General features: G+C 47.9%; 10 protein-coding genes across 10 annotated transcripts; 3 read left to right on the top strand and 7 right to left on the bottom strand.

Annotated features, from left to right (window-relative positions):
- Positions 1 to 8: 8 nt before the first annotated feature.
- Positions 9 to 2,907, bottom strand: BDW43DRAFT_252491 (RNA 5'-triphosphatase domain-containing protein). The gene is made up of 2 exons (XM_032039833.1): positions 2,031 to 2,907; positions 9 to 1,976 (listed from the first exon to the last, which is right to left on the bottom strand). The coding sequence occupies exons 1-2, from the start codon at positions 2,473 to 2,475 to the stop codon at positions 199 to 201; spliced, it is 2,223 nt and encodes a 740-aa protein (XP_031903157.1). The 5' UTR covers positions 2,476 to 2,907; the 3' UTR covers positions 9 to 198.
- Positions 2,908 to 3,731: 824 nt separating this feature from the next.
- On the bottom strand, positions 3,732 to 5,904 carry ilv3B (putative mitochondrial dihydroxy acid dehydratase; the record flags this gene model as incomplete). Its single annotated transcript, XM_032049861.1, has 3 exons — positions 5,526 to 5,904; positions 5,245 to 5,458; positions 3,732 to 5,185 (listed from the first exon to the last, which is right to left on the bottom strand). Exons 1-3 carry the CDS (start codon positions 5,682 to 5,684, stop codon positions 3,732 to 3,734), a joined length of 1,827 nt encoding a protein of 608 aa, XP_031903156.1. The 5' UTR covers positions 5,685 to 5,904.
- A 381-nt stretch (positions 5,905 to 6,285) lies between these two features.
- On the bottom strand, positions 6,286 to 8,004 carry BDW43DRAFT_268148 (pex2/pex10/pex12 family protein). The gene is made up of 3 exons (XM_032041087.1): positions 7,644 to 8,004; positions 7,316 to 7,579; positions 6,286 to 7,265 (listed from the first exon to the last, which is right to left on the bottom strand). Exons 1-3 carry the CDS (start codon positions 7,950 to 7,952, stop codon positions 6,429 to 6,431), a joined length of 1,410 nt encoding a protein of 469 aa, XP_031903155.1. The 5' UTR covers positions 7,953 to 8,004; the 3' UTR covers positions 6,286 to 6,428.
- Positions 8,005 to 9,055: 1,051 nt separating this feature from the next.
- Positions 9,056 to 11,423, top strand: BDW43DRAFT_268147 (acid phosphatase PHOa). Its single transcript, XM_032041086.1, has 3 exons — positions 9,056 to 9,892; positions 9,947 to 10,008; positions 10,067 to 11,423. Exons 1-3 carry the CDS (start codon positions 9,710 to 9,712, stop codon positions 11,154 to 11,156), a joined length of 1,335 nt encoding a protein of 444 aa, XP_031903154.1. The 5' UTR covers positions 9,056 to 9,709; the 3' UTR covers positions 11,157 to 11,423.
- On the bottom strand, positions 11,424 to 13,456 carry BDW43DRAFT_268144 (aldehyde dehydrogenase domain-containing protein). The gene is made up of 4 exons (XM_032041085.1): positions 13,118 to 13,456; positions 12,979 to 13,048; positions 12,474 to 12,907; positions 11,424 to 12,411 (listed from the first exon to the last, which is right to left on the bottom strand). Exons 1-4 carry the CDS (start codon positions 13,190 to 13,192, stop codon positions 11,527 to 11,529), a joined length of 1,464 nt encoding a protein of 487 aa, XP_031903153.1. The 5' UTR covers positions 13,193 to 13,456; the 3' UTR covers positions 11,424 to 11,526.
- Positions 13,457 to 14,026: 570 nt separating this feature from the next.
- BDW43DRAFT_308576 (uncharacterized protein) lies at positions 14,027 to 14,507 on the bottom strand (the record flags this gene model as incomplete). Its single annotated transcript, XM_032046531.1, has 3 exons — positions 14,027 to 14,159; positions 14,214 to 14,358; positions 14,411 to 14,507. 3 exons carry the CDS (start codon positions 14,505 to 14,507, stop codon positions 14,027 to 14,029), a joined length of 375 nt encoding a protein of 124 aa, XP_031903152.1.
- Positions 14,508 to 14,980: 473 nt separating this feature from the next.
- BDW43DRAFT_268140 (putative importin 11) lies at positions 14,981 to 18,866 on the top strand. The gene is made up of 7 exons (XM_032041084.1): positions 14,981 to 15,354; positions 15,423 to 15,523; positions 15,586 to 15,723; positions 15,780 to 16,795; positions 16,850 to 17,322; positions 17,377 to 17,565; positions 17,624 to 18,866. The coding sequence occupies exons 1-7, from the start codon at positions 15,190 to 15,192 to the stop codon at positions 18,674 to 18,676; spliced, it is 3,135 nt and encodes a 1,044-aa protein (XP_031903151.1). The 5' UTR covers positions 14,981 to 15,189; the 3' UTR covers positions 18,677 to 18,866.
- A 272-nt stretch (positions 18,867 to 19,138) lies between these two features.
- BDW43DRAFT_268138 (WD repeat-containing protein) lies at positions 19,139 to 20,756 on the bottom strand. The gene is made up of 3 exons (XM_032041083.1): positions 20,409 to 20,756; positions 20,009 to 20,321; positions 19,139 to 19,930 (listed from the first exon to the last, which is right to left on the bottom strand). The coding sequence occupies exons 1-3, from the start codon at positions 20,519 to 20,521 to the stop codon at positions 19,244 to 19,246; spliced, it is 1,113 nt and encodes a 370-aa protein (XP_031903150.1). The 5' UTR covers positions 20,522 to 20,756; the 3' UTR covers positions 19,139 to 19,243.
- A 491-nt stretch (positions 20,757 to 21,247) lies between these two features.
- On the top strand, positions 21,248 to 23,229 carry BDW43DRAFT_268136 (ribonuclease P protein subunit p40). Its single transcript, XM_032041082.1, has 8 exons — positions 21,248 to 21,288; positions 21,362 to 21,599; positions 21,670 to 21,814; positions 21,904 to 21,966; positions 22,029 to 22,130; positions 22,188 to 22,334; positions 22,397 to 22,733; positions 22,799 to 23,229. Exons 2-8 carry the CDS (start codon positions 21,456 to 21,458, stop codon positions 23,016 to 23,018), a joined length of 1,158 nt encoding a protein of 385 aa, XP_031903149.1. The 5' UTR covers positions 21,248 to 21,288; positions 21,362 to 21,455; the 3' UTR covers positions 23,019 to 23,229.
- An 18-nt stretch (positions 23,230 to 23,247) lies between these two features.
- BDW43DRAFT_268132 (bifunctional ATP-dependent DNA helicase/ssDNA endodeoxyribonuclease DNA2) lies at positions 23,248 to 24,299 on the bottom strand (the record flags this gene model as incomplete). Its single annotated transcript, XM_032041081.1, has 1 exon — positions 23,248 to 24,299. One exon carries the CDS (start codon positions 24,294 to 24,296, stop codon positions 23,358 to 23,360), a length of 939 nt encoding a protein of 312 aa, XP_031903148.1. The 3' UTR covers positions 23,248 to 23,357.
- Between the last annotated feature and the right edge of the window lie 122 nt (positions 24,300 to 24,421).

The following is a 24,421-nucleotide window of genomic DNA, read 5'->3' as shown; positions in this document are numbered from 1 at the left end:
GAGCTACTGTACAGTCTATCAAATACGTAGTTGTCATAACTCATCATTACACCGTCCCAAGCCACTCCAGCTAAACGCCGTATAACCCAAGCAAACGAAGAGAGAAGAAAACAATAACAATAGTGAAAATAAGCGAGAGGGATAAGAAAAGGGGGAAGGCAAATAGTAGAAAGACGGAAAGGAAGACCAATCTATCTTTTAAAGAGTCGGTGCTCTCTTAAGCCCAACACAGTATCGCACAAACAGTGTATCAATAAAGTGTCCATGTCGAATGCCTGGTGGGCGACGACTTTCAAACTCGTCAATGGCTTCTTGTACGCTGAAACCACAACGTTCGATCAAATAGCAGACAATCAAGAAGCCGGTCCTATTATACCCGTAATGGCAGTGCACTCCAACTACAGGACGCGGAGTCTGGTTGTTGCCAGACTTCTTCATTTTCTCGGTGATCTCATTCTGAAGCCTGTCAACTAAGGCAATAAAATCCCGAGTCTCATCTGGTGTTGGTGGGATCTTCGACACGGTAGGATGCTTGTGGTAGTGGATGCCCCCCTTTTCCAACGAGGCCGGGTTGTAGACCGGGTTTTCGTAGCTAATATCAATGACTGCATAAATTTGGTCACGGTACGCCTGCGAGAAAAGCACTGGATTATGCTCCTCATCAACCTCTCGTAACATTTTGAGCGCGACAAATGTGTCGGACATGCGCTCTGAAACAGGGGTGACTTTCTTCCACTTGACCAGGTTCTTGACGTCCCACTTGCCTGACGTATTAAGATATTGCAACTGCCACCCGAGACTCAGTCGGTTATCAACATGCTGCTGAAGGAAGTCTTGGATGATGCCAGCTAGGGTGCGATATGTCGCGCGATCGTAAAGTAGAGCATGGGAAGCTGGAGCTGGCAGAATGACTGTTTTGACGGAGCGTTTAGCTTGAACTGATTTCTCTGAACCAGATTGCAAGTTCTTCTCATCCACTTGAGGCTCAACACCGAACTCTTCTTCGTTCGCCAAGCGACTATAGGGCGCAGGTGTTTGGTTACCAACTCGAGAAGCATCAGGGATAGTTCTGCTACCATGGCTACCCTTTTCGATCGTTGAGCTTTTGTCCCCGAAGAACTTGAGAATCTTTTGCAGTTCGACGGGCTTCGTTACTGTATCAGATTCGCCGGCCACAAGTAAAACTGGTGTCCTCACTCCCACCCAGATCTCCTCTCCTGGAATACCTCCGACAGGCTTTCCGTCGACATTGTTGTATGTAGGAAGAGTGCCCCAAGCCATGCGTCTCCACACAGGGGTTTTGCTCTGCTTGTTGTACCGCACTTGGAGACCTCTTGTATCGGGATCAGCATCTGCGCCAACGAGTCGATTGACACTAGCGCTCGTCAGCCCGCCTCGTCGATCCCAGTAGCGCCAGAGATCAAAAACAGGGCCTGGAATATGGAGCAGACGCCGGAAGGACGTCACTTCCTTGGAAGACGGGGGAGATGCTCGAGGGCAGACAGCAATGAGCCCAAGAATGTGCTCTTTCAGGCCGGGTCCTATAAGAGAGGTGGAAGACGCCAACATCGCTGAAAGGGAACAGCCCAAACTGTGGCCAATTAAAACTATTCCCTGGCCTGCTTCCTTGTCACGGTGTTCTTCGATAGCCGTGGCAAGCAATTCTGCAAGTGCCTCGACCGTATATGCATCCCAGGAGGTAGGCTCAAAACTCGATAATCCGCAGCCCGGGAGATCTATCCCAAAGCACGGTCCGACATTAGACAAGCTTGTCAGCAGATGATTGAATTGGGCCAGGGATCCACCCAGCCCATGCACGAAGACAAACAGCGGGATTGGAGATGGTTTTATCGGCAACTTGTCCTTTTGTGGATGCGGCCTATAAAATGTCCTCACGGACGGATATGTCGCAACAGATGTAGTATAGGAGACATAGGTCGAATGTTTCTTGAGGAGGCCCGGGTCTGTGCTTTGCGCTATTTGACTGTCAGAATTGTTTAATCGCAAGGTAGAGCTAGGGGTGCGCAAACCGTCGTCTGGCTGCTCGCGGTGCTGAGGCTCCGCCTTCTCCCCTGACAATCCGCTGACTGTGCCATGCCGTAACGAGCCACTGCTATCATATCCTTCATCATCAGACGAGGTAATGGTTCCTGCAGAAGTCTTGGAGATATTTCGTCGTCTGGCACGGCGATAACGCTTCTTCCCCAAAGCCCGTCTAGAGGCCTTGCGCCGCAGAATCACAGACAAGACCCCGCAACCAGCCATGATGATAAAACAGGTACTCAGAAACAAGGCTTTGGTTGAATTCAGGGCTCCATCACAGCCAAAGCTTTGAGAAAGGCGTGTGAAAGAAAGGAAAGCACCCGAGTTGGTAAAAATGGAGTAGATAGAGTCCCAGAAACGTATGACAACACCAAGGTCCGATACACCGAGACGAGAAGTAATGGGAAGTGCTGGCGAATCAGTCGGCCCCATTGCGACAAGGTTTGAACTTATAACGATGCCGATCCAGCCCAATTGAACAGCTCCCCCTTTCTGGACAGAGTAGTCATTCGTTCACCGTTTCTCAAGCCACGGTGTCTAGCGCCAAACAGCTCACCCGGACGATCCTTCTCCAGTGTACGGTGGATGTGTGTTCTGGAATGCACGTCGAAATCTACACGAGATGGAACGGCGGAACCTCTTTGGTGGGAAGATTGGTTTAGCTCAAAAGTGAGGCAAATGAGCGGGTCAATCCAAGCAATTCGCAGTTTAGGATGGTGAGACAAGTCCAAATTACGTTTTAGATCCCTCAGAAGTTCCTCTGATGTAAGGAGAGACCGCGACCCGACGTTCTTAGTTTGTATCTAAAGTGCGCCCCCAGCGAGTAATTGGACCAATAAATGATGAGCATCCACCACGTTGGTCTTCACGGTATATTTGGGCGCTCCGGGGAAATCTGGAAGATCCACAGTTTGAGGCAAAGCCAAGAAAGGAGCGACTATTGTTTCTCAGAGGGAGTCCCAATGACGAGTTGACTCTATCCCGGGAGAGACGACACGAAAGGAGCTCCAGATACAGGTCACACGAATTTATGGTACGTTCCAGGAGATGGGGGGAAACGTGGGATATTTGCTACGATCAATGGAGCGAATCGTTAGCCAGAACTAAGGATACCTGAGAAAAGAATTCGTACGGAGATAAAGTACAAGCGGGTACTTTGTGTGACAAACAACTTGAGCGTCTCACTTGAAGAAAGGAATGTGAAAAGGGTCCGGCCCCGTGCGATGTAGCTCCCTCTGGTCAAGGGTCAAAACATGGGAAGCGATTCTTTGCTGAAGAACTGGTCCTGAGCTCCCAATGTTGGCGCGAAAAACACACTGCCGGCCTGTCACAGGCTCGGAAGGAGCAGCGTGGAGGATCGGCGAGGATGAGTCATCCGTCGCTGGCCACTTATGGCGTCAGCGTGCATCTCGTGGCTCAGCTAAGCAAGGCACGTCATTGATGCCCATAAACAACTGAAATAAATCCTCCTCTTTGTGAATAATTGGTGCCATATCCAGTTATGAGCTCTTTGATGTGTGTGTATGTATGTATGCGTGTGTGTGTGTCATATGATAGGGTGCCTATGCATGTATCTGATTGATACCCAAGTGGATCACAACATATTCAGCTCAAGAAAGCAGTTGTACAAAACAAAAACTTAATTATAGTATTTATTGCCAAGTAATATGTATATAGAAAGAAAAGTCCTAGAAGAGGTCCGTCATTGCGCCGTGTGAAGCGTCCCCAACCAGCCGTGCATATTTGGCCAACACACCTCGTGTGACATGTGGTGCTGGTGGCTGCCACTCCTTCAGTCGTTGTTGAATCTCTTCATCCGAAACATCCATGCTGATTTTATTGGTTTCAGCATTGATGGTGATCACATCTCCATCACGGACAACGGCGATTGGTCCTCCTACCGCAGCTTCGGGTACAATATGGCCTACAATGAACCCATGACTTGCCCCTGAATATCTTCCATCGGTAATCAGTGCCACATTGGTAAGCTTAGCTCCCATCAGTGCTGCACTAGCCTTGAGCTGCTCCGGCATTCCAGGTCCACCCTTAGGGCCTTCATAGCGGACGATGATGACCAGATTCTCGTCCCGGGGGATTTTACCATGATTAAGGGCATCGTTAAGCTGGTGTTCCTTATCAAACACCCGTGCCTTTCCTGTGAATCGGGTACCTTCCTTGCCGGTGATCTTAGCCACAGCTCCTCCGGGAGCTAAGTTTCCGCGAAGGATCTGAAGGTGACCGGTTGCTTTAATAGGATTGTCTAGAGGACGAATGATAACTTGGTCATCCGGCAAAGATGGGAAGGATGCCACGTTTTCTGCCAGAGACTTTCCGGTAACCGTCGGAATATCACCGTCGAGCAAGCCCGCTGCAATCAACAGCTTCTGGACAGACGGAACACCTCCAATATCATACAAGTCCGCCATGTAGTATTTTCCACTCGGGGCAAGGTTGGCAATGAATGGAATCTTATTGCTGACCCTCTGAATGTCATCCAGAGTAAGTTCCACGCCGGCCGTTCGAGCCATGGCAAGGAAGTGGAGCACACCATTGGTGCTTCCTCCAAGAGCCATCGTGATAACGAGGGCATTTTCGAAAGATCGCTTAGTCAAGAGATCACGGGGCCTTATGTTCTTCTCCATACAAACTCTGATCGCTTCTGCTACCTTAACACACTCCCGCATTTTTGACGGGGATGTGGCGGGGGTGGAAGAAGACCCAGGTAGCGACAAACCCATCGATTCAATAGCTGTGGCCATTGTATTCGCAGTAAACATACCCCCGCATGCGCCCGCGCTGGGACAGGCATGTCTCTCAAGATCATCCATGATCTCATCCTTGGTCTTGCTGGTGTCTCCACCATCGTCTGGTTGACGCAAAGTATCATATGCATAGGCACCAGCGGCTTCGAAGCAACTTGAGACGCTGATTGGCTTTCGTAGAAGGTCTGAGTATCCAATTTGGATCGTCCCTCCGTAGATCATGATAGATGGCCGGTTATGTCTGGCCATACCCATCACCACTCCTGGCATGTTCTTGTCACATCCAGGGATGGCAATGCAGGCGTCGTGGTACTGAGCACAGGTGACTGACTCAACGCTATCTGCAATGATTTCACGCGTCTGAAGGGAGAATCTCATGCCTGTTGCACTGTCAAATGCCTCTCCAATAAAGGTTCAGAATTTCTCCTATGTCACTTACCTTCACTACCCATGGTGATCGCATCTGAAACTCCAATAGTGTTATACTGCCATCCAATCATACCCTGACCCTCGACCGACTTCTTCACTGTCTTGCCCATATCCAGCAGGTGCATGTTACACGGATTTCCTTCCCACCAAACAGACGCAATACCTACCTGAGGACTCTTTGCCATAGCATTTTGATCGGGAACACCTGCAGCATAGAGCATTGCCTAGTGAAGCTGTCAGCACAGTCCAAATCAAACAACGACCGACGGAGTTTCGAAGGTAAACACCAACCTTAGCGCCAGGGAAATCATGGCCTCTGGTAATAGTTGAAGAGTAACGATTCAGCGCAAGCGTTCCATCCTCATGCTTTGTACCCTCCGGAAGACAAGGGAACTCGATGTATTTGGCTTCCCCAAAGGTTGAGGAGACCGCGGGGTTGGAGGGATCCATGGTGCGCGCTGAACAGCTCCGGTGGAGAATACAGTTGAAGACTTCAAGACTGTTCAATGGTCCTATGTCCCAAAGGAAAGGTAGAGATAGATGCTACGGCTTTATGTAAAATGTAGAGAAAAACGATAGGTTACTGTGTGGTGGGAGTAAGCCCCCTCATCCGATAACTCGGAGTTGACGGGACGTGCCCTCCGTGAAGAACATCGGCGACATGTCCGTTGCGGGGGTTGTTGGATAATCGGAATTGATCCTATTAGTTGTAGTTTCTGGGTGTATTCATAATTGAAGGCGATGATTTGATGAAGGTCTCGGGTAGGAAGTGGGGAACGCTTGATTTTATTATTGGCGATGGTGGATTGCTGACTGCTGGATGTATATACACTAACTATGTACGGAGTCCTACTAGTACACTTTCGCTCTTAGGTATAAAAATATCTATTGACGATTCCCAATTCAGTGGAAAGACTGTTGTACATACTTCCACACTTGATTTTAAATAAGCCACAGCATTGATTATCCCGAAATCCCGGAAAATGCCGTCAGAAACATAAGAGTTTTTGTGGATACGTGTACTCATAACAAATCCTGGCTAGATTCCATGTAAGAAAAGGAGGGGTACCTTCGATGAAAGCTGACTTCTAATAATAAATATAAGTAGCCACGTAGATTATGCATAAGGATGGAATGATTGGCATCTGTTATCCTGCCTCCTCATCCTAATGTGTGTTACCCACACCATCCCTATTATTCGGCTTCCCGATCAATCGTAGACCACTGGCTGGAGTGCTGTACTGCTTCATCTGACATTGAATCTTGCAGTAAGCTGGATTTCTCAACCGAGTCATCCGCCCCCTTCTCTAACTTATCGTCGTTGATGCCAGCATCATGATCTACAGCAAAGCCAACAATTTTCCCTGAGCTTGATTGGGGGCGAGCCTCTTCAAGAACATCACCGTGCCAGGGTTTGCATTTCTTGATAATCTCGCCGCAGCGGAGACAGACCCAACCCTCTCCTTCTTCTCCCTCCACTTTCTGCACCAGACAGACAAAGCAGTATACGCAGCCACAAGGCATTGCCTCGTAAGGGTTTGTGATGTCCATCTGGGCTGATCCTAGGATTCCTCCAGAGGCAGCCGACGCAGCAATCACTTCACTTTCTGTTGCAGACTCTGGATTGCTCGCTTTATAACATATGGCACAGGTTCTTTCAGGAAGGAAAGCTAACTCTCCTTGCTTCTCAGTCTCCTCGTAGTCCCCATCGCTAGATTTGAGGCTAGAAATTGTTTTCCGCCACGCCCGGGATATCCATCGTCGCCACCTACTGATCCCAACAAGTGGCAGGAGAAAAAGAAGGAATTCGGTAAATGCGTGCCACACAAGTTGTCGATTCAAGTATTCGAAAGATACTTCGCGGCTTGCCTGTGCAGAAGGAGGAGTAAGGCGTATGCGGAGGATACGGTCAACTAACGTTCGGTATCGGCCGTTGGCTAAGAATACAAGGAAGGAAATAAAAGCTGCGATCGAGTGTGTCGTGGTAACGAGGTCCGTCATACGAGCTAGCATCCGCACTTCCCGCGATGGCTATTGACGTGAGCATAATGTGTAACTGAAGTGCCACTATCAGCACTCACCTCTTCATGGCCGCCCTCTTGGTTAATTAACCAGCCCTCCCATTTTTCCCAGGCGTAGCGACCTCCAACTGTGAGAAGGCCATACAAAGACTTTTGCCACCTCGTTGGAGCTGAATGAATTGGTCCCTTGCTACGAGTGTCTACATACTTCAGGTTCTGTAAGGCCGCGCCGTAGGATGCGTCATGATCCCATATCGAGAGCTTAAACAAGATTGCACGTAGAGCAAACTGAACTTCATGAGACCAATCCTCTCGAGCTTGGGGCTAGAATAATAGAAAGTTAACCGATACCATCCAACGTACATTTATAGCGATGATAGAGGCCTACCCCGAAATATTTCAAAGCATTCCCGACTTGGCCTTTCAGTAATCCAAGTAATTCCTCATCCAAAAGTTCGGCATCAACCTGCCCCACACGGAAGGCAGGTCTATTACCATCACGGCCTTTTATCGTATTCCATAAAGAGAGACCCGAAGTAGGTATTCTATTAAAAGGATATGGGAGCCTTTGGAATGCGGGATGATTGACTGGAGACGCCCGCTGCTGTTCCGTAAATCTGGCGCGAGCTTCGGCTTCGCGGAGACGGCGACGTTCCAGAACCCGCTCCTGAGCTGCAGCAAAGTTTGTCGAGCTCATTGTACAATCATGATGCTTCGTCAGTATGAACCGTGTCGCAAAGGAAGTCAACGACTTGGAGGGTAACGGCCGCGGTTGCGGAGGCTAATGCGGTCGGTCGATTCCCCAGATCGGACTTCGATCTGCCGAGGTCGAAATGTACCACGTGATCGTGCGCGGCCGTGATGAGAACAGGAAGATATACGTACAATCAAATGCCATTGTATGATTGGTTGAGATTGTTGCTTATATATCCATTAAAAGGGAAAGAGGCTTCGGCCCGGGATATTGAATTTATATATTGAAGATCCTGCACATGGCTAATTGAACGGATCAAGGCGTGGAACTCTTAAATTACTTTGTGTTTATAAATATTCCAAAACCAGTTGAGTTTAAAATTATGTTTAGCTTTCTATATAGCTGAATTAGTTCAGAATATATGCTGAGCTATGATATTTCTACCTTATGTGATCACGGTAGCTGCTAAAAAGTGCCACTCACTGCACGGAGTACTGCTTTGTACTAGGAGACGTCTTTATTCAGGCCCATCATTCTAGAGTCGATGAGGGTAAGAAGATAAGTGTTTAAGGATCACTCGGAGATGGGTCATCACTATACGTAGGGCTTTACCCGGTAATTTATACCGTTCTGCCATAGTAAAGAAACAAGGATATCATAGACAGCCATTTACTAGGCCGGTGTGTATATAATATTGGACTGACCTTTCCGTACCGCCTCTGTTTAAATATGCTACCATAAGAAAGACCACAGGCCACGTGCAATTCAACCTAGAAGGGAAAACAATGAGACAAGCCCAGCAAAATAGCCATGATGATTGATTTGTATAGGAACATTAAGAGGGCTGCCCAGCATACCAAGACTTTACTAATAATCTTATCAGGCATGTCGGCTGCGGCTGTCAGCCACATATTTCAACTTATATGTCATAATTATCGATTAGATATTAACAATGCTAGCGCATGTATTCCCCGTGAAGAGTGAATGACCAGAAGAATAACCTATAGTTGATCATGCGGTATTTTGGTGATAACACTTACATCTCTAACCTTGGGGGGAGGGTTACGTCCATTCCGACTGAACCGGACAAGATGGCTAACGAATTGATTTGATACTACCTTCTTATCCTAGATGCACTTACTTCTCCACTCCCACGTACAAGGGTACTGAGGTTCGAGCAAATTGTCGCTTTTCGTCGTCGACCAGAAGATGGCGCACGTGGGGTCTAAAGGACCTCCGGACTTTTGGCCCCACCGAGGCCGTGGATAAGCATTCGCCCAGACCTGATTCCATGCCCCACCGAGGAACGGGTCTCTAAATTATGTATGAATTTGTGTTTGAACTGCAAGGGGTTTCTTTCTCCTTGGTTCCCAGGGCTGTCCCCTCCGGTAGCCAATCTGAGCCTAGTTTTTTCAAAAGAAATACTAAGCGATTCAGCTGTTGCCTGCGCTTCAATTAGCCGAGATGACAATTATCGAATGAGACAAACTTCTCTGGCCTCGTGATTCCGAACACTCGACATCCAACGGTCTCAGTGGATACAACCTGACAGTAGCGCAATATATTGAACTACTATCTTTGCATACGCCCTACCGACCTCATGCGTATGGCACATGGTGCCATGCAGTGGAGATTTCCTCGCTCTTACCTATAAAGACAGGTGATCGCACTCTCTTTGCTGATCATTCTTTCCATCTTTCCTTCTGTATCTGGGCCAGGGACGATCTTTCGACAAGAAGAGACACTTTTAAATCCGAAAGATGAAGTCCTTCATTACAGGCTTGGTCACGGCCTCCTTGGCCTATGCCCAAACCGCGAAGGAGAGCGAGCCTTCTCTCTCGGATATCCAAAGCGCTGCGGCTACCACCGAGCCATACTCTCCTGTATCTAATGTGACTGGCTTGGCCTTCGACAAATTCTATCAAGTTTGGTTGGAGAACATCGTGAGAGGCACACCCTGCGCTTAGGATTCCCATTCTCTAACACACATCTCAAAGGACTTCGAGGATGCAGCCGCAGATGCGAATATGAAATGGTTGGCCACGCAGGGTATCACCCTGTAAGGTGCCTTGACTAGAGTTGTCTCAATTATCGAAAGTTCTTACTGATCGTCCAAGCAACAACTTCTATGCAGTTACCCATCCCTCTGAGCCAAACTACTGCGCTTCTGCCGGAGGAGACACGTTTGGCATGGACAACGATAATTTCAACCAGATCCCGGCCAATGTCTCGACCATCGCCGACTTATTCGACACGAAGCATATTGCCTGGGGAGAGTATCAGGAACATATTCCTTACCCTGGCTTCCAGGGATACAACTTCTCCAACCAAAAAACTAATGCCAATGATTATGTGCGAAAGCACAACCCGTTGGTGTTGTTTGACTCGGTCACTAAGAACAGCACTCGTCTACGCCAGATCAAGAACTTCACTAGCTTTGAGGACGATCTGGCCGATAAGAAGCTCCCTCAGTATGCTTTCATTACCCCCAACATGACCAACGATGCGCACGATACCAACATTACCTTCGCCGCCAAGTGGGAACGTAGCTGGGTCTCGCAGTTGCTCGACAACTCCTATTTCATGGAAAACACTTTGCTTCTCCTCACTTTTGATGAAGACGATACCTACAGCAAGACAAACAGGATCTTTAGCATCCTCTTGGGTGGTGCCATTCCTGACCACCTTAAGGGTACCACAGATGATACGTTCTATACTCACTATTCGATCATCGCTTCTCTGTCGGCAAACTGGGGTCTGCCATCTCTGGGTCGGTGGGATTGTGGTGCCAATATCCTTGAGATTGTGGCTAATAAGACCGGCTACGTCAACTATGATGTTGATACTACCAACCTTCGACTCAATGAGACATACCCTGGCCCGATGTCCGCTGGCGAGTATTCTAAATTCTCACCGGTGTGGCCTAACGCCTTGACAAGTGGCAACTGTTCAGCTGGCCATGGAATTTTGAACATCGTCAAGGAGACCTACAAGGGAACCACTGCGACATACAACTATACGAGCCCCTTCCCATACGATACGAAGAGCGGGTACAACGTCAAGGTCACCGCGACTAAGAAGAGCACTAGCAACAAGGGGTCTTCTTCCTCATCGATCCCTACCCCCAACACTGCTGTCCCCTTCGTTTCGCCTACTGTCGGGTCTGTTTCCGGTTTGCTGATGGGCCTGTTCCTTGCCCTTTTCTAATGGCATTGTTATGCGATATATCTCTATATATGTGTTCTAAAGCTGCCTATAGGCCTGCCTTGAATGTTCTATGTTGCAAGAAAAAGAGTGTTCATAATGACTTCACGAGTAATGTCGTGAGCATAAAATTTTAGGTTAGTAATTATGGAGGTTTGCTATTTATGTACACTTTTGCCTTTTCTTCGTAGCTTTCGACATGTCTTCGCTGGGAGTTCACCTAATGTGTGGATTGGTTGATTCAATACTACGTAATGGCGGCAAACATTAGAGAGGTATGACCGTGTGTATATGGATATGTATATAAATGCCATGAGCTTTACTATATAGGCTCCATATCCAAAAGTAACAAAAACAATAGCAGATGTACCTACTAAGAACTTGTACTGATCAAAACAGCCTTTGTTTGAAGGAAGTTATCCAAGCCTTCCAATATACCCTCTCGACCTATGCCACTCTGTTTGTATCCGCCAAACGGCATATCCTTCACAATAGTGGGGCTCGTGCAGTTAACACCGACGGTACCAGCTTCGAGGAGCTTTGATAGCCTCACCGCACGATCGATATCCTTCGTGAAAACAGAGGCATAAAGCCCGAACTCGGAGTTATTAGCCCGTTCAATCGCCTCCTCCTCTGTCTTGAACGTATTAATCGCCACAACAGGTCCAAAGACCTCCTCTTTCATGAGCCGGGAGTCCTCAGGGACGTTCTCAAAAACGGTCGGCTTAATGAAGCCATTTCCGGCGTCGCCTCCCATTGTGAGCTTCGCCTCCTTCTCGCCAATTTCCAGATATGACTTCACTCGTTCGTACTGGATGTTGTCCGCCTGCGGCCCGTGAGTCGTCGTCGGATCTAGTGGATTGCCGATGCGAGCCGCACCGAACTTCTCCTTGAAGACTGCCAAGAATTTATCTGCAACAGACTCCTGTACGTAGATGCGGGAGTTCGCGACGCAGGTCTGTCCGCTCCCGAGCTGGATGCTGAACTGCGTCTTCTCGGCTGCTTTTTCGATATCCGCATCTTCGAAGATGATTGCGGGGGATTTGCCGCCTAGTTCCATGTGGACCACTTTCATGTTGGATTTAGCTGCTGCGATTTGGATCTTTCGCCCGGTGGCGGAGGAGCCGGTGAAGCTGAGACAGCGTACGTCCATGTGGGACGCTAGGGCGCTTCCGGCTGGTGTTCCCAAGCCAGAGAGGATGTTGATGACGCCGGGTGGGAAACCGGCTTCCGTAATCAATTTGGCCATGAAGGCAGACTGTCCCCGAGCGTGTCATTAGCGAGGATATATGGAGGGAGAGGTGAATTGCCGAGGCTTACGGTTAATGGTGCCTTCTCGCTGCTCTTGAGCACCACGGTGTTTCCGGCAGCCAAAGCAGGGGCAGTCTTGAAGGCGAAGATTATGAGCGGAGCATTCCAAGGTATGATAGCACCAACGACGCCGTATGGCTGCTTAAGTGAGATGTTTAGATGTCCAGGGGTGTTCACGCTGCTAGTTCCCTGTGCTTGCCAGCCGGTCTCTGCAAAGTAGCCAAAATTGTCTGCCGCTAATGCGGCATCAAAGAAGATGGATACAGGCTTACCCATGGAGATGGACTCTAAGCGAGCGAGCTCGGGAGTATTCTCGCGAATCAAATTTGACAATTTGCGCAAGTAGACACCCCTGGCATCTGGTGTGAGGTCTCTCCAGGCAGGGAAAGCGGCTTTAGCGGCTGCCACGGCCTTGTCCACGTCTTGCTCGTTTGCTTCGTGGACTAAGGGAAATGTTAGTGCGTGCTATGGGTAGTTATACCTTGCAGGATAGGCAGTTGATGAAGCAACTTACTGTCTGCAATTGGTTCGCGCGTGTACGGATTGATCAACTTGAACGTTTTGCCATCCGTAGCTGATTGGAACTACATGCATGGAAGGAAATCGTATGAGAAATGAAGCCTCTCAGCCATAATGCCAGGGATCAGCCTTACCTTGCCATTGATAAAAAGTCGAGTCTCTAACGGCTTTTGGGAGGCAGTTGCTTGGTCAGCGGTAGTAGACGACATGTTGGTATATATGACGTGGATGTAGTTTTGAGTGAAGAAAACGAGCTGTACAGGAGGGAGGGGGAGGATGACTTTATATGTCCTCTAAGCCTAGCAAGAGAGAGTAAGACTCGGATCCGGACATAAAGTCCGACAACAGGCTCCGACATATAGCACGCATCATCATACGAGTGGCATTAAAAATCACCGTGCGAGGAACAGGGATTGGTTAGTATAGAAGCGGGGTAGTGCAATTCGTTGAATGAGAATATTAGTAGTGCTTTCTTCGCAGCTCTGTGGAGTCGACTGTAGACTAGACTAAAAGAATTCTGATGAGTTGTGAGCCTAGGCTCCTACTAGGGGCTTATTGGAACACGACGGGGCCAATGAGTGATGCCTCCGAAAGTGGCGGGAATCCGAAGTCAACAGCGGCTCAAAACAAGTACCCAACATGTCCCAAGCTCCAGATAAACCTACTGGAACGCTTTCTAAGCAGATAGTTGGCCTAATGATGATGTTGGTGTGGGTTTGGTTTTAGTTATCATAATAGTGCTGAGTGAGATCCAAAAGACGACTGTCCTTATTTCGACCAGGTGCCTGTCAGTAATTGATCCACTCAAAAATCTAAGTGATCTACTAAAATTAATTCCTTTAAGAGTAATTCCAATCATAACAAGAGCTTGACTGAGTGCTTTAGATGCTACGGAATGCTAACTGGATCCTAACACACACATGAGGCGGAGTTCAGAAGGTCACGTCATATCATTAAAACAACGTTATAATATACAATAAGTCCAGTAATGCAGGAAATACTCTGAGGCCTCTCAGGAGATTTTCCGTAAACCAATGATGTATCTACCGAGAAAGACCTTGACGCTTCAAATCTTGAAGATTGAGCGTGTCTTGGTCACCTGGACGGCGTTCAGACTCAAGTTTTACTTTGTCCTCAGGGCCTCCAACACCTTCATAGTCGCCAGCGGGCGCCAGTCTACTCCTAGTCAGTTTATGATCCGATAGTATGGGATATGATTATATAACCTACCTTCCACGAGAGTCTCGAGTGCCTCCTTCGTCTTCAGGAATGGGTTTCCGATTGCTCCCCGTTGCGCCTGCCTCTCGGCCGGTTTTGATGCCCGTTGCTTCACGGAACTTTTTGTCAGCCCTTTCGTCAACGTTGGACTCAAGAACTGTGCCATTGTTTAGCGCTAACTTCAGTACAAGAGAAGAAAATCCACATACCAGAATCACTCTTCGGTCCAAGACCCTGTTTGGCTTGGTAGGTGTTCAAATCCTGCTCGGCGCGAGCAGCCATACGAAGATGCTCAGACTCAGCCATTGTGACTCGTATGTGGATATGCTGTAGAAGTAATCTGAATATAGATTCAAGGTTGTTTCAAAAAGAGTTTTGTATTATTTTCTGGATTGTATGAGAAAGACGCCACAGATTCCATCAACAGCGGCGACGTTTCTAGCTATATACCCATGACTGAAAGCCCATCAGGAACATTGGAGAAGTTACATCAGAATACATCACCAATATGTAACCAGATATTGCCGGAAAATATGGTTCCCTTTGCCAGAGTAATCGATCCACTTGGGATTTAGATTCTGGCAAAGCGAATGCTTCTCGATCACAGTGATGATGTCACGCAGCCAAACAATTACATAGCCCTAAGTCACTGTTCACTTATAGTCTAGCGTCAGGGTCCAGACCTAGGGCTGAATCGGGAAGGAATAACGATATCCCGGAGCATCCCGCTAAGGCGGGGAGCAAAGAATATGGTCTAACTAGTAATGTATACAGACAACGGAGCTCTCTGCGTGTTACTTCTTCCATCAATAAAGATCTTCTAAGATTGGTCAAGAGATACGATTTCAAGAACCAAGTCAGCCTCGCATTCTATGGTGTCTTAGTGCCTTTCAGGTTTCTGTCTTGGCCGATATTGGGTTTGGACTCAATTGCCTGATAGCTATCTATAGCTTCCCCCTCCAACCCAAGCCTTTAGCCATTCCTTAGTATGGCTCACGTTGTCGAGTTGCAAGGGGAGTCAAACCCCTTGACTCCACAGAATGTTCTCAATGTCTTGGCTCTCGCCGCGAGCTCGACGCAGCAGCAGGTGCAGACCGGAACTCAACAATTACAGAACTGGGAAAAACAGGAGAAGTACTATACCTTCCTTCAGGTAATATCATGCCGCCCCACTCGTGACTCTTAACTTTTGCCTGAACTAATAAGAAGTTCTTCCTATAGGATGTCTTCCTAGACCACTCCGTGCCCATTGAAGTCCGTTATCTTTCCATCATTCAATTGAAGAACGGCATCGATAAGTATTGGCGAAAGACCGCGACAAAGTATGCGTGTACAATTGTTACTGAAGACTCCTGGAAGAACTAGCTTACTGATACACTGTTAGCGCCATCAAAAAGGAAGAAAAGGAGCAGATAAAGAACAGAGCCCTTCATGCCGGCGTTGTGGAGCCTGCAGCCCTTCTAGCTTTGCATAACGCATTAATGATTTCTAAAATCATGCGCTATGAGTTTCCCCAAGATTGGTGTGCCCCCATATTACGTCGACTTTAGCGACGGTCTTTCTAACAGTCATATTAAGGCCCGATGGAATCACCTCACTTATAGCCTTCCTACGTTCCTCGACTCAGCCCGGCGCCAACCCGCTGCAGTTGCCCCGAACTCTTATAATTATCCTGCAGATAATCAAGGAGCTATCAACGGCCCGATTGCAAAGAACACGAGCCAACCTTCAGTCCATTTCTCCAGAGATATTTCATCTCCTGGGAAGTATATATGTGGATAAAGTGAATAAGTGGGCTTCGCTTTTAGAGCATGGTGTTACTGACGAAGGGACATTGTTGGAAAACCTTGAACAAAGTCTAGTATCTCTCAAGGTCATTCGTCGCCTTGTGATTGCTGGATACGAACACCCTAATCGTCATAATGAAGTTAAAGACTTTTGGCTCCTGACTCATTCTCACTTCAGTCGATTCCTTCAATTTGTCAGCGGCTCTGTCAGTGTACCGGAAAATGTGCAGAAGGCGATCGAGAAACATCTTTTGCAGTTATCAAAGCTCCATGTCGAGATGGCCAAAGACCGGGCTGCCTCTTTTGCATTGCTACCGGAGAGTATTCCCCTTGTCCACTCATATTGGAGTCTAGTGGTTAAATTAGGGGAGAGCTACGGGCAGCTGGGTGAAGGTGGTGAACAAGATGGAAAGTCACTGATGGAGAAAACTGGACTGAAAGCCCTCCTTCTGATAAGAGCTTGCTCTAAGATGGCATTTAACCCTGCGCAAACTTTCAAGTACCAAACTCCCGAAGATAAGGAGGAGAAAAAACAGTCTATCGAGCTTATCAAGTCCGAACTGTTTACCCATGACTTTGTGGTCAATGTCATGGAATTGCTTGTCACACAGTTCTTCAAGTTCAGAAAAAGCGATTTCCAAGAATGGGAGGAAGAGCCTGAAGAGTGGGAACGGAAAGAAGAGGATGTTGCTGACGCTTGGGAATTTTCTATTCGATCATGCTCGGAAAAGCTTTTCCTTGACTTGGTCATTCATTTCAGAGATCTGCTAATTCCTCGACTCTTAACCGTCTTCTATAACTTTGCAAGTAAGTAACTGGTGCCCTAAGGGGTCGCTGAAATCCGTTGACAAATATATCCAGGTCCTGAAAATCATGATGTGTTATTGAAAGATTCACTATACTCAGCGATTGGGTTGGCGGCTGCAAGCCTGGAGCAGCATCTGGATTTCAACAAATTCTTAGAGGCAACTCTCGTCCCGGAGGTACAGATTCAAGAGCAAGGCTATAATCTCTTAAGACGGAGGATTACAATCCTTTTGGGCCAGTGGGTCCCGGTCAAGTCGAGCGAGCTGAACAAGGATGCCATTTATCAGATCTTCCAGCATCTTCTTAGCAAGCAAGACCCGTTGAATGACTTGGTGGTCCGCATAACAGCTGGAAGACAATTAAAACACGTGCTTGATCCTTTCGAGTTCTCCCCCGCCGGATTTATGCCCTATGCTCCCTCCATCCTCCAAGATTTGATGTCCTTGGTTCAAGAGGTTGAGCTCTCTGAAACTAAGATGGGGCTTTTGGATACAGTCAGAATGGCTGTAATCAAGATGGAAGATCATGTATGTATTTACCTGCCTTGCCATAGTTCGATAGGCATGCTAATGATTCCCTAGATTACCCCGTTTTCAGATCAGATCCTGTCGTTGTTGCCCCCGCTATGGGAGGGTTCTGGGGAGGAGCATCTCATGAAGCAGGCTATTCTTACCTTATTGTCATCCTTGATCAACTCTCTTAAGCAAGAATCCGTGCGATACCATTCTCTCATACTACCTCTCATCCAAAACTCAGTGGAACCTGACTCTGTATGTCTCACCTCCTCCTGGTGAAATGGTTCGTGCAAGTATGCTAATTGTCGCACAGGAGACATTGATATACCTACTAGACGAAGCACTAGATCTTTGGGGTGCTATTTTGACGCAAACACCGGCACCAGCTTCTCCAGAAATTCTCTCTTTAATCCCGTCCCTTCTTCCCATTTTTGAAGCTGCCGTCGACAGTGTCCCGCAGGCCCTTCAAATTGCAGAATCTTATGTCTATCTTGCACCGCAAGAGGTGCTGAGCGACCGAGTACGACTTCCTCTCCTCGCTTCCCTCGAGACTCTTTTGAAATCTACAACACGCCAGCGCCTCGGCGTCGTGCCACGCCTAGTCGAGTTGATGATACGTGGCACTGAGACCGTGGATGGTGGTAGCGAGAATTCATACAATGTCATTACCCGATCGCTCCTCGATAGTTCTTTCCTACCAGCTCTCCTGGAAGGCCTCTACTCCGCCCACGAGGCCAGCCAAACCACCGGCCCCAATAGAAAACAAACACCTGTATACGGCGTCGTTGAGACGGACTACTTCTCCGTCCTTGCCCGCTTAGCCCTGGCACATCCAAAGATTTTCGCATCGGCCGTTTCTGCCGCGACAGGGACATCTGAAGAGCAGGCCCTTACCTGGATCCTTACAGAATGGTTCCTTCACTACGACAACATTGGCAGCGTGACACAAAAGAAACTCCATGCTCTTGCGCTTACCCAATTGCTCAATCTGAACGGCCCTGACACACAACCACCATCGTACATACTCAAGCACCTCCAATCATATCTCAACATATGGACAGATATCGTTACCGAGCTCGCCGAAGGAACCGAAAGCGAAGGCGACCCGCGTGCTGGCGACCATCTGATATACTGGAATGCTGCAGAGACGGGCAAGTGGGACGAACACGAACCGCCCGAGAACGAGCGCCGGCGTCACTGGGACAATTCAGACGTCCTTCACAAGATTAACATTCGCGATTTCATCCGGGATCGACTGCGCTCTTTGATTGTGGGATGTGGTGGTGAACAGCGGTTTCAGGAAGAGTGGCTTCTTGACGTTGATCGTGATGTCGTTTCTGCGTTTGGGGCTCTCGGACTTTTCTGATATATCTCCGATAACTTGAACCTGATTTTCTTATTTGACACCTACGAGATGGTCTGTTGCCACAGTATACTACACTACACCTGCATATACACGCGGCCCCCGCTATTTGCAGGAGATTTATGATCATAACTCCAGTCGGCAAATTAGCACAAGTTTATCCGAGTGATAGGCCTGTGATGCATATTAAAATGTCGTTGCAGAAATGACTTATGGTGTTCATGAAGGGAAGGGAAAGCATTGCATACAGCATCAGTTCTAGTGATATTCCCTTAAGCGTATTACCATTAGATAAATAAAGCCGCAATTCCTTTCTGAATTCAGGATCTTGTTCAACTTCCCTTGGAGTGCTACGTTATGATTCTAATTTTAATGATTTTACCTACCTCAGATCATTGGACATGGCTCGCAAGTCAAGTTCTTTTATTGTCGAGCAGTAATGTGACGGGTATATAAATCATGCCAAAAAGGCCTCTAGTTGTTGACTGCAATATTCAAACCTTTCTATGGAACATGATGAACCAAACATCCGGGCATAGCTCATTGCACAGCACGTCAAACATACAATCATCAGAGACTTCCACCGGCAGCTCCTACGATCTTCAACCCACTAGCACCGCCACCTCCAGGGCCATCAGCCGTAGTCGAATATGCAAGCCAGTAACGCGAGGGATGCCATGCAACGGCAGGAATGCCTGAATTCGTCCCACCGCCCGTTGGGACAGTATAGACGCTTTCGCCCGTTTCGGCATGGAAGATCTCAATTCCATTGCCGCCGCAGCCTACTTCATCACAGGCACCACAGATGAATCTCCCGTCGAAGCTCCAGCTCACCCCGCGGACGGCCCCGCCGTTGTTGCTAGACACGGTGCGTCGACAAATCCAGTCAGTCGTATCCCAGAGAGAGATAAGGGCATCACTACCTCCGACGGCGAGATAACGTCCCGTAGGTGCGAAGGCAATAGATAGACAAGCGGATGTGTGGGCATTAAGGGTGTGGAGGACGTCGAAGGATGGGTACGATAAGACTTTGACGGTGCCTTCGCCAGTAGTTGCGAAAAGGTGAAGGTCAGGCGAGGTTGGGATGGAGATGTGATGAGAGAAGGTGGTTGCGTTTGTTTGAACGGGCTGGGGGTGGGAATCTAGCACTTTGTAGGTGGTTGGACCTGTCTTTTGGGATGAGGTGTTGGTTATTCCGGTTTCGAGGACGGTTGGGGTAGATAGCGATTCGATGGATATGGGTATCAAAGTGTCATCCTAGGGATTAAGTATACCCCAGTCAGTCCGTGTTTTGCTTCTTGTCGGACCTCATAGTCTGAAGAAGCTTATGCTCACCTTCCTGCCAACAACCATCGTGCTCCCATCGGCCGACCAAGACAGGGTAAAGGCCTCGCCGCCAACATCTAGTCGGCTCACACACGTCTTTGAGCGAACATCCCAGAAGCGCACAGTACCATCTGACGAACAGCTGGCGAGCTCCGAGTCTCGAACAGGGTTAAATAAGACTTTCTCGATCCCCGCGGTGTGGCCGCGGAGATCAGTGGAGTATTTGACTTGTGCGCGCTCAGGGTTCCAAATTCGAAGGGTACGGTCTGCTGAGCCTGTAGCTATAAGCTGGCCAGTAGGGTTCCATGCTATCGTTCGGATACTGCGAAGAAAGAACAACTATTATCAGCTTGAACATATCATTGGAGGTGTTGTGCAGCTGCAACAGTTTTCTTCAACGGAGACACACGTATGAGATCCGGGCGATCGCGCAATAGGATCATTATAGCTCTGAGTTTTGAGGCTTCCGAATGAGAATGCAAACCGCTCCTTGGGTAGTAGATTGCGGCGGGGAGGTGCCATTGCTGGTAGCCGTTGTTCCTGCTGGCGGAGTGATGATGGCGGCGACGGGAGTAGTAACCCACGTTGATGCCCCGAGGGGCTGTGGTTGGCAGGGTTAAAATGAACTTTCGCGAAAGGGAAGTGGGAATCTACCCGGGACTTGCGACCACAGTAGACAAAGTACTAATTGCGTAGAGAGGATATTCGTTTCGCATCAGCTTTTGAAGTTGCGGCGGTACTGATAATGAAAGGCAGATGGTCGATCATTCATGGCAAGCTGATCGGTGCCTTAATGCCTCAGGCAGAACATCATATATGGCCAGTTTTGCGCATCCTTGATGTTGGTTAGTGACGATACAGAGTGACAAGCTCCAAGAGTTAAAAAAGGGCATATATACCTATACATAGATATATACCATAGGGAACCGTGGAGGGTCGATCACTAAATTATTGTTCGGTATGTATTCCGATGACATCGATGGTCGTTGCATGAACCAATTCGATGAAACATTAAACCAAGAGCAAAGTAGAAGAAAATGTGAAAAAAATATCTGCTTTGAGGAATAACTTCTGATCAAACCGCTATAAACATGTTTGAACGCAATTGATCGTAGCTTAATGGGAATGCATACTGTAGGTTTATGACGGGTCCATTGTCCAATCAAGTGACGCCCGCTTTCTCATCGCATCCAAAGTGATCAAATTTCCAATGACAAGGCTTTCCTCATGAACTACAAACACGACAACTCTGAATGTTCTCTCATTAATTTAACTTTAATTCCTCAAATGTAGGTAAATCCGTATCTGAAAACTGAAATGAATACCTCGTGATCGATCTTAAGATTAACAGCCGTTCAACAGATTCCACCAACCAACCACAGTGTGCCATTGATTTGATATCAAATACCCCGAATATAGGGCTACATACATCATATAAGCCAAGAATATAACTACCATGTTTGATCTAGAAGACGACGCGTCAAGGCGGGAAAAATGCTACACTACAGTGGCTCAGCTGCCCTCCTTCATTGATCCTAAACAACCGCCTATGAAAAAACCGCCTTTTTCAGCCATTTGGGGGCACCCGTTTGTGCACACCGTATGTTTCTCCTTTCCATTCTCTAACAATCTCTCTTGTATAAGTTCTCTAGTTGATCAGATATGAATAGGTTGAAGTTATTTTACCAGAAGCAACCTACCGAATCATTCAGAATTCATTAGATACAAAGCTTCCTAAGCTGCGATATGCTAGAGTGTTCATGTCACTTTCGTCTCTACTGGAAGGAGACTTTTTCAATACTTATATCAAAGCTGGTACATAGATCCTGGTGACACTGGTTCTCCTTGATTTTTTGAGATGCATATCGATACTGCGGGTGAGACATGTCCTAACTACTTTACAGGAAATATTCTTATGATATCTGAGGGGCGCTCTGGTTCGGATAACGTATATACTCTCAGAGATGGTACGGTATACTTCTGAACGCAGTGTCTAACCGATGACAGCTACAGACTAACCTACCCGTAGGGATCCTGAAACTAGAACTTGGAAAAGAGATATTTGAACGGACAGGTCTAACAGGGAAGCCCATCCGCAGTGGAGGCAGGAAACATGTCAAGGAAAGATATCGTATGTGTCTATTCGATTTCTTCTAACCTTGTTCAACATGCTCACATGTCGCAACAGTTGTGGAAATCAACCTGCGGTTACCCTCAATGCTTCACGGCAAGAAAGGCTTTGAGAGAATAGCTTGGGCATTCAAGAATGTTCTCGACCACTCTTTAGCGTGGCTTTTCTATGACCTGGCGTCGGAATCGAATGGTGTTTCCCCCGGTATACGATCTTCCCACTCTTTCAATCTCACCGTTGTTATTCATATCCTAATTTATGACTAGACGATTCCTCCCTGAAAGGAAACCACCCACACATTCTTGACTGCGAGCCAGTGCGCACTGTTTACCAGGAAGTCCTCGTTCCAACCTTGAAAGGATTGGACTCCACCGAAACAGTACTGGAACAAGAATTGAGAGACCACTGCGATGAGATCTCCGAATGGTTGGCGATGGTAACACTCGGATCTCCACGAGTATTGGCAAGCGACGATGTAGACCCGTACCTTTGCCGCTACAGTGTGCCAGATGTGGACGAAGCGAAGCCTTCGGATATAGTCAGCCTGAAATGGCATGGTCTTCTCCCTCCGAAATGGATCATGGAGCTATTCCTCACTCTACTGTATGATACTGATACCCCTTGTTAGTTCGTTAGATGTTAAGTATGCTGACTGCTCGCATTCTCAGACGAGATACCCCTCAGAAGGATTCCGAAGCCTTAAACTGGTTTGCTTTCTCCGCGAGCGCTCTGGGCAGGGAGGCTGTAGAAGGGAAGGATGGCTATACTGTTCTAACACTGCCCTCTGTGGATGGAGCTGATAATAATGTGCAGAAGACCTCTGACACTATATTTGAAAGTGGTCGCTCGTGTGTTTGCTGGGAGCACGTTGGTGCCTCGGTTCTCTAGGAATGAAGCATATATCCCGTACTGCTCTAAGCATACAGTTATATATCCACATGGTATTCTATGCACTAGTAGGTAGCTACCACATGGTTGCGCCAATAACCTGTCTTGCCTCGTTTGCTATAAAGACTAAGTTGGGCTTCAACAAGACTGGAAAAATTGCCGATGGCATATATAAAGACAGCCATGAATTGGTACAATGAATGTCCAAGATTGATGTCCCAACTGCTCCTATCCCTCCAAATCGTGGTCCTGATCCCGCCACATAGTACACAAGAACTCCAGCAAAACAATAATAACAAATAGTGGAAACATATCCAATAACGTCATAAATGGCTATAATCATCCAATAAGGTCGTTCACCACATCCTGAAGCACGGGTCTATTTCCAAGGACCTTGCTACCACTTAATAGCTTGGCTCCCTTCTTCGCTGGCTTTTTGAGCCCCTGGGGGGTTTGTCGGGGTTGTATCGGACTTAGAGGGCTGCGGCCCTTTTTTTGAGAGATAGAATTTCTCTTCGGACTGGGGGTCGGCCTCTCTTGTGATTGGGGTTGTGTATGGACAATGTTGTCAGTTCCCAAGACGTGGTCATCTATAGCGCCCTTGGGTAGGTTGTAGACCCAGCCTCGCTCTTCTACTAGCTGCACATATTTGCGTAGTAGCTCATTGCCGTCACGAAGGGTGCTCTTGCTTCCAACAATAAGAAGCTTTGTTCGTGCTCGGGTGAACGCAACGTTAACGCGTCTCCAGTCACGGAGAAGATCGCCGACATGGTTTTCCGAATTGCTCCGTACGCAGCTGAGTATCACGACTTCTTTGTCTCGGCCTTGGAATTTGTCTGCGGTGTGCATCTCGAGAGCTGGTAGGTGACGACGCAAATTCTGTTTTAGAAGCGAAAGTTGGCTGCGATAGAATGTGATGACTCCAATATTTCGTGCAGGTATGCCACAAGAGATGAAGGCTTCTACGAGCTGGGCGCAGAGGGTCGCCTCGGTGGGGTTGACAATTCGCGATCCGTGTGCTACATCTAAGGCCGGTATGGCTAGAGTATCTGTGTTGACAAGGCGGGTTTTGGCGGATGGGTCGACCAGGTCGCGGAGCCAGCAGCGACCCTGACCTGTGCCCAAACACAGCTGCCGTTGCCTTGTGTCCTGTTGAGAATGATTAGTATGAAGACGTTTAAGACCACCAATATTGGGAACCTCCAATAAACGCGCTGCGACCTCTTTGGTTCCACATTTGAGTTGCCCGGAGTAAATGAGGGTGTTTGAGAGAAGCATAATGTCCTGGCACATTCGGTACTGATGCTCGAGGTTGACGACGGATGTTGGGTGGGAATCAGAAAGTAGTTTGAAGAGACTAACATCGAGGCCCCCTTCTTGAGCCTCTTTATTCTGCACAAGAG

This window comes from Aspergillus alliaceus (assembly GCF_009176365.1).
Source record: "Aspergillus alliaceus strain CBS 536.65 unplaced genomic scaffold BDW43scaffold_9, whole genome shotgun sequence".
NCBI classification, from domain to species: Eukaryota; Fungi; Ascomycota; class Eurotiomycetes; order Eurotiales; family Aspergillaceae; genus Aspergillus; species Aspergillus alliaceus.
The sequence above is the reverse complement of the archived record's forward strand: the minus strand, read 5'-3'. Positions and strand labels throughout refer to the sequence as shown.

What these genes read in the sequence shown, in the direction of transcription:
- BDW43DRAFT_268136 (XM_032041082.1), top strand. Translation starts at nt 21,456, where the DNA reads ATGTTTGATCTAGAAGACGACGCGTCAAGGCGGGAAAAATGCTACACT. An exon ending in GGCACCCGTTTGTGCACACC is followed by an intron (nt 21,600 to 21,669) that starts GTATGTTTCTCC and finishes AGATATGAATAG; the next exon opens with GTTGAAGTTATTTTACCAGA. An exon ending in GAGCTATTCCTCACTCTACT is followed by an intron (nt 22,734 to 22,798) that starts GTATGATACTGA and finishes TCGCATTCTCAG; the next exon opens with ACGAGATACCCCTCAGAAGG.
- BDW43DRAFT_268140 (XM_032041084.1), top strand. Translation starts at nt 15,190, where the DNA reads ATGGCTCACGTTGTCGAGTTGCAAGGGGAGTCAAACCCCTTGACTCCA. An exon ending in AGTACTATACCTTCCTTCAG is followed by an intron (nt 15,355 to 15,422) that starts GTAATATCATGC and finishes TTCTTCCTATAG; the next exon opens with GATGTCTTCCTAGACCACTC. An exon ending in TATGAGTTTCCCCAAGATTG is followed by an intron (nt 15,724 to 15,779) that starts GTGTGCCCCCAT and finishes AGTCATATTAAG; the next exon opens with GCCCGATGGAATCACCTCAC.
- BDW43DRAFT_252491 (XM_032039833.1), bottom strand. Translation starts at nt 2,475, where the DNA reads ATGGGGCCGACTGATTCGCCAGCACTTCCCATTACTTCTCGTCTCGGT. An exon ending in CCGCGAGCAGCCAGACGACG is followed by an intron (nt 1,977 to 2,030) that starts GTTTGCGCACCC and finishes ACAGTCAAATAG; the next exon opens with CGCAAAGCACAGACCCGGGC.
- BDW43DRAFT_268138 (XM_032041083.1), bottom strand. Translation starts at nt 20,521, where the DNA reads ATGGCACCTCCCCGCCGCAATCTACTACCCAAGGAGCGGTTTGCATTC. An exon ending in CGATCGCCCGGATCTCATAC is followed by an intron (nt 20,322 to 20,408) that starts GTGTGTCTCCGT and finishes CTTTCTTCGCAG; the next exon opens with TATCCGAACGATAGCATGGA. An exon ending in CGATGGTTGTTGGCAGGAAG is followed by an intron (nt 19,931 to 20,008) that starts GTGAGCATAAGC and finishes CTTAATCCCTAG; the next exon opens with GATGACACTTTGATACCCAT.
- BDW43DRAFT_268148 (XM_032041087.1), bottom strand. Translation starts at nt 7,952, where the DNA reads ATGAGCTCGACAAACTTTGCTGCAGCTCAGGAGCGGGTTCTGGAACGT. An exon ending in ATGCTTTGAAATATTTCGGG is followed by an intron (nt 7,580 to 7,643) that starts GTAGGCCTCTAT and finishes CTATTATTCTAG; the next exon opens with CCCCAAGCTCGAGAGGATTG. An exon ending in AAGAGGGCGGCCATGAAGAG is followed by an intron (nt 7,266 to 7,315) that starts GTGAGTGCTGAT and finishes TCACGTCAATAG; the next exon opens with CCATCGCGGGAAGTGCGGAT.
- BDW43DRAFT_268144 (XM_032041085.1), bottom strand. Translation starts at nt 13,192, where the DNA reads ATGTCGTCTACTACCGCTGACCAAGCAACTGCCTCCCAAAAGCCGTTA. An exon ending in GACTTTTTATCAATGGCAAG is followed by an intron (nt 13,049 to 13,117) that starts GTAAGGCTGATC and finishes CCATGCATGTAG; the next exon opens with TTCCAATCAGCTACGGATGG. An exon ending in GCGCGAACCAATTGCAGACA is followed by an intron (nt 12,908 to 12,978) that starts GTAAGTTGCTTC and finishes CATTTCCCTTAG; the next exon opens with TCCACGAAGCAAACGAGCAA.
- BDW43DRAFT_268147 (XM_032041086.1), top strand. Translation starts at nt 9,710, where the DNA reads ATGAAGTCCTTCATTACAGGCTTGGTCACGGCCTCCTTGGCCTATGCC. An exon ending in AAGTTTGGTTGGAGAACATC is followed by an intron (nt 9,893 to 9,946) that starts GTGAGAGGCACA and finishes CACATCTCAAAG; the next exon opens with GACTTCGAGGATGCAGCCGC. An exon ending in GCCACGCAGGGTATCACCCT is followed by an intron (nt 10,009 to 10,066) that starts GTAAGGTGCCTT and finishes TGATCGTCCAAG; the next exon opens with CAACAACTTCTATGCAGTTA.